This window comes from Neltuma alba, unplaced genomic scaffold (genome assembly GCF_004799145.2).
Source record: "Neltuma alba isolate B1F8T4 unplaced genomic scaffold, ASM479914v2 tig00006783_pilon, whole genome shotgun sequence".
Lineage (NCBI taxonomy): Eukaryota > Viridiplantae > Streptophyta > Magnoliopsida > Fabales > Fabaceae > Neltuma > Neltuma alba.
The window spans coordinates 15,609-24,692 of record NW_021634582.1 but is presented as its reverse complement, the minus strand read 5'-3'; the positions used below and the strand labels follow the sequence as shown (position 1 = coordinate 24,692).

Sequence of the window (9,084 nt, the reverse complement as noted above, 5' to 3'; positions counted from 1 at the left end):
ATAAAATATGGTATTATTTTTATATTATGTTTATGTTTTCTTTTGAAAGTTGTTTTTATTTTTAATTGTTAAAAGAATTAGTACTCCCTTGTAAACATGCAAAGGGTTATTCAGCTTTCCGATAATACTAAAACTAAAACCTCTCTCTCTGTATATATATATATGAAAAAATGATGGAATCAAAATAAATATCAACGGGTAAAACATTTTTAAAAACAAATGCAGAGAATTATATGTTATATATTTATGTCAATAATTTTTTTCATTGCCAAGAATATCCTCCACACCGAACAGTAAAAGGGATACTGTCAAGCACCGTAATGAGGACCACTTCTAACAGTATTTTTTTCATATATACTATCTCAAGAATTGAACTCAGGATATAATATTTAAGGTATCCCCATTCTTTCTACTGGCACTAACACTTATTGGTTATTTATGTCAAAAATTATATATTAAGTTTAATGGACTTACATTGGATGTATCCGTTAGGCCTAACATGGAACAAAGATTGGGCCCACAGGAAGACAACCTCGTGGTGGGGGCCCACCAGGCCTCTGAAGGCCCCACCTTCTTTCTCATCCATCATCCCACACTTTCCTCTCATTTCTCTCCCAGTCACACTTGCACTTTCTTTAGAAATTTCTTCCAAAATAATACTGCCTTTATTTGGTGGTAACAAAAATATTATTATACAAACGAGATTAAATTTAGTAGAAAGAATTAATCTCTTAATGGAAAAGAAAAGAAAAAAAAAAAAGAGTTAGTCTATCACAATATGAAAATTAAGATTTCAAATTCTTTTTAAGATATGTGTTTATATTTATTATCTAACAGTACCTTGAATAAAATTACTACTAATATAAGAATATACGTGCCTTAAAAAATATTATTTATTTATTTTATTATTTATTATTATTAGTGTAACTCCCTAATGATTTGTTATGGTTGAAGCAGTCAATACATAACGTGTGACTTTGTTCTACCTTAGAACAATATATTAACATTATTATTATTATTATTATTATTATTATTTGATACTATTAATTCAAATTTAAATACTATTACACTCATGATCTCAATGTAGTTTTCCAATTTAATAAGATTGAAACTTTTTTTGTTGGATAAAAATAAGAATATAAGATTGAAACTTGCAATTATGATCAAATATTAAATTTTAACATGATTTACAATATCATTTTTTAAGTAAGAAAAAATTGCAAAAAGACCTGAAAAATAGAAAATTATAAACAAAAACCTATTATGACATTAGTATTGATTTGAAGCAAACGACAACAATTTTTGTGAATAGATCTCGGTATGTAATTTTTTAATTTTTACGATATCATTATCATAATTGAACGTCAGAATGGCTAAAAATATCACCAAATACTCAAATCTTCTTCTTCATCATCAATCTATGCGTATCATAATTTATTTTAAATTTACTTATTGAACTTCTATCATAAATTCATTTAATAATCTATAGATTGATAATTGGTCACTTTAATTATAAGTAATAAAAAATATATATTACAAATCAATTCAATTTTTATGCTGAGCAGAAGGCTAAAAGCTCATAATCCAATTTTTAAATAATTATTAAAATTCTTGAAACAAGTCCAGCCAGCCTGTGCTATTATTTTATTTTTGGGCAATTATTATATATATTAGAAGATTAAATAATAGATATGAATAACAGGCGCAAGCGGCAGAGAACATACCGTACGGCGTTCGAGGAGAACGGCTTCTTTGGCTTCGAGTGTGTGTCTCTGTGAGGCTTCGAGTTCGACAATTGCCACCCCATTCCCAGAAAGCCTCCTTCTTTAACCTTTTCTTCTTCTTCTTCTTCCTCCTTTACATACCTTAATCCTCCTTCTCCTCAAACACCTTCCTTCTCCGTTAAGAATTTCTCTTTTGCTTCGCTTTCAAACTCTGATAATTCACTTTGACGCCGCTCTTTACATACCACCAATCCTCTCTTCCATTCGACGCCTTAAGTTCTTCCTATTGAATCTGAGCTTCTATCATATAGTGCCGCCGCTTGCTGCTTCTGGGGTTTGAGAGTAGCGATCCGGCATTCGAGTGATCTCTGTTCGGATATCGATCTGCTTTGCTTGATTGGTTTCAGGTGGTGGGGCTGTTGGGCTCAGCAGTCAATAGAGTAAACGGCAGAATGTGGTGGATGATGGGAGAAGCCGGAGGGCATTACTGTTCCAAGAAGACCGATGATTTGTGCGGCGATGTTTGTGGCCAGGTATGTTATGTTAGTTTTCTTGTTGGTCTGCTTCCTTAGAAAATTGTTCATTGATCTTCTACCATGGTTCCGGTTAGGGTTTATAGTTCCGGTTACTTGGGTTTCTGAGGCAATCCCAAGTTCGATGGATCCCTAAAACGGGCAATATTTTGACATTTTTATTCACTACTATAGTCCGCGCTCTGCTTGAATCAAAATATTCTCCCCAGTTGTATTGCTTGTGGCTTCCAAATAGCTACAATTGTAATAGAGTGCGCTAAAAATTTCTCAGTGGCCTAGAAGAAGTAATACAGCCTAGGCTAGTCATAGCTATTTCATTTTTGAGTTGCCAACCAAAGCACCTACTGTGCACAGAAGGTGCGGCTTACAGGTGGAAAAGGTGTGCTGAAAATTTGGAAAAAAAGATGAATAAAAGGCTTCTGCCCTGTCTGATTCTTGAGTTGCCAACCAAAGCACCTACTGTGCACAGAAGCTGAGGCTTAAAAGGTGGAAAAAGTGTACTAAAAATTTAAAAAATAGATGACTAAAAGGCTTCTGCCCTTACTTTTAGCACAATCCTCGAGCACAAGAGAGGATTTGAATTCTTAGCTGACACTTTCTCCGGGTATGTATAGTGTCTACGCAGTATTTGTGACCTAAATTTGGATATAGGAGCAGGGATAAGTTGTATAAGATTTTGGCATTTGATTACTCTCTTTTTCAGGGCTTAGAGTGTACGATTTCCCTGGTTGTCCTCGGTGTTGTGGAAATTCTCTGGATATTGCAATTTATATATGTACACACTCATGGAAAAGAACATGAGCATTTTGATTATGCATCTCTTTATTTCATGATTGAATGAAGCTGCATTGTTATGTCAATTTTTGTGATCTTTCGTTCTTGAAGGAAATGTTTATTGTTCTCTTAGATGCTCGGTCTTTTAATATGCAGGGATCAAACCAAGTATCAGGCATGTCAAGAGTTCGTTGCATTTTGCGTGGCTTGGATGTAAAAACCTACATATTTCTTTTTGCTGTCGTCCCGATGTGTGTCTTTGGAATTTATGTGCATGGACAGAAGATTTCATACTTTCTGCGGCCACTCTGGGAAAAACCACCCAAGCCTTTCGAGGTCATCCCGCATTACTACAATCAAAATGTGTCAATGGAGAATCTCTGCAGACTTCATGGCTGGGGAATCCGTGACTACCCAAGACGTGTTTATGATGCTGTTTTGTTCAGTAATGAGTTGGAAATACTGAACTTAAGGTGGAGAGAATTGTATCCTTATATATCAGAATTTGTCCTTCTTGAGTCAAATTCTACATTCACTGGACTGCCTAAGCCTCTTGTTTTCAAAAGCAATCGGGAGCAATTCAAATTTGTTGAGTCCCGATTGACATATGGGACAGTTGGTGGGAGATTTAGGAAAGGAGAGAACCCATTTATTGAGGAAGCCTATCAGCGAGTAGCACTCGACCAGCTTCTTAAGATAGCTGGTATTTCAGATGATGACCTGTTGATTATGTCTGATGTTGATGAGATACCAAGTGCTCACACTGTTAACCTCTTGAGGTGGTGTGATGACATACCTTCAATCCTCCATCTTCAACTGAAGAATTATCTCTATTCCTTTGAGTTTCATGTGGATGATGACAGCTGGAGAGCTTCAGTTCACAGGTATGAGAGTGGAAAAACAAGGTATGCTCATTTTCGCCAATCTGATGACTTATTGGCGGATTCTGGCTGGCATTGTAGCTTCTGTTTCCGCCGAATCAGTGATTTCATTTTTAAGATGAAAGCCTACAGCCATTATGACAGAGTAAGGTTCTCTCATTATTTAAATCCCAAAAGAATTCAGAAAGTAATCTGCAAAGGGGACGATTTATTCGACATGCTTCCAGAGGAGTACACCTTCAAGGAAATCATTGGTAAAATGGGACCAATACCCCATTCTTATTCTGCAGTTCATCTTCCTGCTTATCTTTTGGAGAATGCAGAGAAGTTCAAATTTCTCTTGCCCGGAAATTGTGTAAGAGAGAGCGAATGATCTTGGAGACAAATTTCCAATGTCCAAGAGTTCTGTGCCGCTCGAGAGACACTTAACTGAAGCTTTACTGACTATCACTCAATTGGAGGCCTGGGCTATGTTCATGTTCAGTTATATATACTTTGAGAATGCATTGAGATCAGACAGATGCCATGATGCTGGGTGGGATAGGGGAATCTGTACATAAAGAGTTGGACTTCATTCAAGAGGCAGCAGAGTGTCTGTCCGGGGGAGCAAAGGAAAGTTTGGCTGTAAGAACATGATCCTTTTGAGTTCACTCTGTTTTACAAGTGTCGCTGATCCCCGATATGTTGGATGGCTCGTTTCCTTCGGGAAGTTTTGTATTGGAAACGAATTTAATTTGTTTTTTTATTTTTATTTGATGCTAAATTTGTCTCTTCTTATTGTTTGTTATATATATTCACACATTTGATGCATTGTCCGTTCAGTTCTGCGCGCATCCTTCAAATTACAGTGCTTTGCTCTATGCGTGTCCTCCTTTCTCTCTGTCTTTTTCTTTGGTGTCAATGGTCACTTTTCCCTTGAAAGTAATCACGAAGGAACTGCTGGTACGTGGAAGTTTTTTTCTCTCAATATCATCCTGAAAGTGTGGAAAAGGGAATAATGCAGCCATTTCTATTGAAAAGTTAATTTGGCCGTGAACATTTTTAAGAAAAACAGCGACATTGCTAATTTTCTGTCGGGTTATGTGCCTGCTTTTTCTTCTCTCTCACTCTTCTTTTGCCCCTCAAAATTCTCCTTTCTTAACATGAATCCTCTGCGTGAGCGAGAGCTGCTCTCGTCTAGTTTCCTTATAACTGTGTGTTCTTTGTAAGTCTTGTATGAATATGCTTCCTTGAAGCTAAATATAGAGACGGGGATTTTGAGTTTCTAATGTGCTTCCTCTATGCTAAATATAGAGTAAGGGATTCAGGGTTTCTAATGTGCTTCCATTTAATGCTTTTTATAATGTTCGAACATCTTAAATATCTGTTTTTCCTTTCTCATCATTGGATTCTCACAAAAAGGAGAGAGTAATATTTTGATATTTTATGGTGATGAAATTGTTTAATTTTATTTTTTTATGAAACAGTTAATTTCATTGTCTTCAGATATCAAAATGTTACTTATTTTATATAGAATGTATTGATAAAAAGGGAAAAATTACTGGCAAAGAAAAAAAAAATATTTGGGAGGTTGGGACATTACAAAGGGTATTATTTGTTTGAAGGGTAAATACCAATTTGTTTCTGTTTCCCTCTATTTTTTTTTTTGGCCAAAACGTATATTTCAGTGATAAAATAAAGGGTTAATATATAGTTTCAAACCATAAGTTTAAATCCCTCAAAAGACAAAATGATCCTAGTTTTTATTAAAATATAGAGATTAATGATTTAAATAGAAAAAAATTGAGAAACAAGAATCTATGATTTGAAACTATAGAGATTAAAACTAAAATGATGACAAATTATAAGAGCCAAACATTTTATTAATCCTAAAATAAAATAGGGAGATTCATGTCTTGTACAATCTAATACTTAATCATATTTTAGCATTAAGATTCGAGACATCATATTTCTAGTAAAACAACAAATTTGATTAACTCCAAGTACAATTTAGGATCAATATACAATTTTTGGTCCTCAAAATTTGGGTCTATTTTAGTTTTGGTATCTCAAATTTCAAATATATGCTTTTAGTTCTTGAAATTTAATTCGTCTTAAAACATTAGTCTCTAGAAATGTAACGGCATTAAAATCTACTAAAAGATCTAGCTAGGCATCACTCAAAAAAAAAAAAAATCTAGTTAGGTGTAATCTAGTAAATCCACATAACTACTTTACTTTCGTTTATGATATTTCATTATATTTTAATATCGTTACACTTCTATGGACTAACCTTTGAAGACAAGTTGAATTTCAAGACCAAAACCACAAGTTTAAAATTTGAGATATCAAAATCAAAATAAACTTAAATTTTAAGGATTAAAATTTTTATTAACCCTACAATTTAATAGTAATATCTAAATTTATAATATTTTCGCACCTCCACTTATCACTATAAAGAGGTATTTTATAATGTAACAAGTGTCTCATATTCCAACCAAGTGGTGGTGTTAAATCTGGCCCCAGAGGCCAAACATATATCAAATTAAAATACCTTCTGGAATAGGATGCTTCAACTTGGGGAATTGCTGATAAGGCCTATTCCATTTTTTCTGTCATTTCAAATATTCTTTCCTCCCATTTTATTCGTTATCGTTCTGCAACACCCCCTGATGAACTCTGACCATCAGAATCAGAAAATAAAAAATAATAATGAATATTTAAAAACAAAAACAAAAAAAGAAACAGAGAACCACATTTGTTTGGCTATAAAAAGGAGCTCCAAACCCAAACATGAGTGCACATCAAGAAGCGAAAATGGGAAGAGGAGGTGGGTACCAACAGCAATACTATGGCTATGGCGGCAGTGATGGTGGCATGTGGATGGATCAGCAACAACAACAACACTATGCTGTTCATCAGCAACACTCCTGGGGCTCTCCACCCATGAAGCCTCCTTCTTCATCTTCAGCCGCCGTTTGCGGTGGCGCTGCTGCTGCTGCTGGTGGACTTGGTATGCATCATCACCACCACCAAAGTTATGAGGATGATGCTGCTGCTTACGGTTCTTTGGGCAGCGGCCACCACCACAACAACCACCACGGCTACGGCAGCACCGTTCCCGGAGGACTCAACAAAGTCAGCTCTGGTGGGTATAACCGCTACGCCGAAGAGGTGGCTGATCAGTATGAGATGGGGCACAATTATGGTGGTGGGAATATGATGATGATGAAGCAGCATGAGGAGAATGAGGATGAGATGAGGATGAGAATGGAGTCTCACAGCTATGGCCTTAATAATCCCTACAACAGTAACTGCTCAAGGCCTAAATACCCTAACAGGCACCCTCAGCAGTTGTACTGGAACCAGAAGGGAGTCTGATTAATCCAACCCTAAACACTCTAATAAATATGGCGTCTTCTTGTTTCATGCTAATAAACTATCTATCAGCTCTTTTATTGCCCAAAAAAAGAAAAAAAGAAGCTTAACTATAATAAGCTTGATCACCTGTGAGCCTTGTGCTGAACTCACACACATGTAACCTCTGGTGTTAGTTAAATTGTCAGATGCATATGTACGTGTGTCTTTGCTTGTCCTTGCTCAGTAATATATATGCCATATATAGTGTAATTCAACTCCCTTTTTAACCGTTCCTATCAAGTTTTCTAAGGTAGTGGAAAGCAAAACGGTGCAGTTCAAATAGTACTTTAAGGGTAAATATATCAGATCAAAGTCAAACCGGTAATAAATAAAATGACATAACATAATTTGAATCTGTAAGAATATTTATATCTTAATTAGAAGAAATCATTTTTAATTCTTGAATGAAGTGCTTGTATATAAAAAATTCATCCCTAATTATATTTTTTCCCCTTATTTCTTTAGTCAATTTCCTTCAACTCGTGACCCCTAAATTCTTCCTCATTTTATTTTTTTCCACCTTTTGATTCTCTTTATCTCATGAATGGCATAGGGATGTAATTATGATTTGTCACCAGTGTTTTTTTTTTTTTAGCTTTCTTCAACACGGCATCAAAGTTGTCCTTTGGGTATTCTTAGTTTATTTGTCCAAACCTCCTCCTTCTCTTTTGCCTTCCGCCATCACACGAGCAGCACAGGTTGAGTTATGGGGTTTCAGAGCACTGTCCATGGCTTCCTGGTGCAGATCTGATCAGCTCTCATTAAAGCATCAGCTGCGATGATCTAATGAGTAGGAGAGGGAAGAGAAGTTCAGCACAGAGAAACTCAGGCGAGCAGTGAGTAGAGTCGGTGTCTAAATCATTCTTTTTCGGCGTACTGTGAGTTTGAAAAATAAACCGGTGACTCACTTAACCCAGGAAGTTACCCAAATTAATCCCGAATTAGGCCGAGTCACACTGGTTTAAAGTTTTTCTGGTGTGGGGATAAACTGGATAGAATAACTGGCTGGTTTGCGGATTTCTGGCTTAAACTGATGAGCCCAGTTTTTAGTACACTTAGTTTTTTTTTTAAAATCTTTTTTGTAATCATCAAATTTCAGGTTATGCAGAAAAATTATAGCCTAACTTGACCCAAAGAAATCTGAGCCAATTTATAGGAAGAAAAAGAAAATTAACCCCCAAATGAACATTCTCTTCCTATATACTATTGAAGGAAGAAAAATGTGTAGGGGTAACTTGGAATTATATTTTTTGAGTAAAAGATAATAAGTAAAATTCTTTAATTGACAACAAAGGATTATGACCAATTAATTTGTTATATGTGGCATTTACTTATACAGTTTTAAGGTATTTTTAAAATTAGGATTAAGGTGCAAATCCATCCCTGAACCATTTCACCATGTACATTTATCATCATAAACTTTTCTCATGTGTAAAAATTTATATAAATGTTTCAAAACAAAGGTGCAAAAATACTACTGTTAAGTCAAGTGTTAATTGTTTAACAAACATATCAATAAAAAAATGGTACAAAAATATACCAAAACTTTTTAAAATGGTATAAAAATGTCACGGGCCGTTAAGTAACTAACATCGATTGTTTCTTGAACAGCCCCCAACGTCTTAGGTTTCCCTAGCTACTTCATCCACTCTCTGTCTTTGGTTTCCTCAATGTTAGGTTTGTGACTTTGCTCCAAAGCTAACAACCTGTGAATTAGAAGCAGTGTTGTTATAAATTAGCCATATATATACTGGAAGGAGACAAATGCAAGGA

At 35.3% G+C, this 9,084-nt stretch overlaps 1 protein-coding gene across 2 annotated transcripts; it reads left to right on the top strand.

The window, feature by feature from the left end:
* The first annotated feature begins 1,757 nt into the window (after window positions 1-1,757).
* On the top strand, window positions 1,758-4,590 carry LOC114751178 (uncharacterized). Of its 2 annotated transcripts, XM_028939839.1 has the most exons (3): window positions 1,758-2,257; window positions 3,188-4,286; window positions 4,316-4,590. In XM_028939839.1, exons 1-2 carry the CDS (start codon window positions 2,177-2,179, stop codon window positions 4,283-4,285), a joined length of 1,179 nt encoding a protein of 392 aa, XP_028795672.1. In that variant the 5' UTR covers window positions 1,758-2,176; the 3' UTR covers window position 4,286; window positions 4,316-4,590. The 2 variants fall into 2 exon arrangements, with proteins under 2 accessions (XP_028795672.1, XP_028795671.1); XM_028939838.1 differs by having other exon boundaries at window positions 3,188-4,590.
* The last annotated feature ends 4,494 nt before the right edge of the window (window positions 4,591-9,084 follow it).

Coding starts and splice junctions, on each gene's coding strand:
- LOC114751178 (XM_028939839.1), top strand. CDS start 2,177: ATGTGGTGGATGATGGGAGAAGCCGGAGGGCATTACTGTTCCAAGAAG. Junction 2,258..3,187: donor GCGGCGATGTTTGTGGCCAG/GTATGTTATGTT, acceptor TTTAATATGCAG/GGATCAAACCAAGTATCAGG.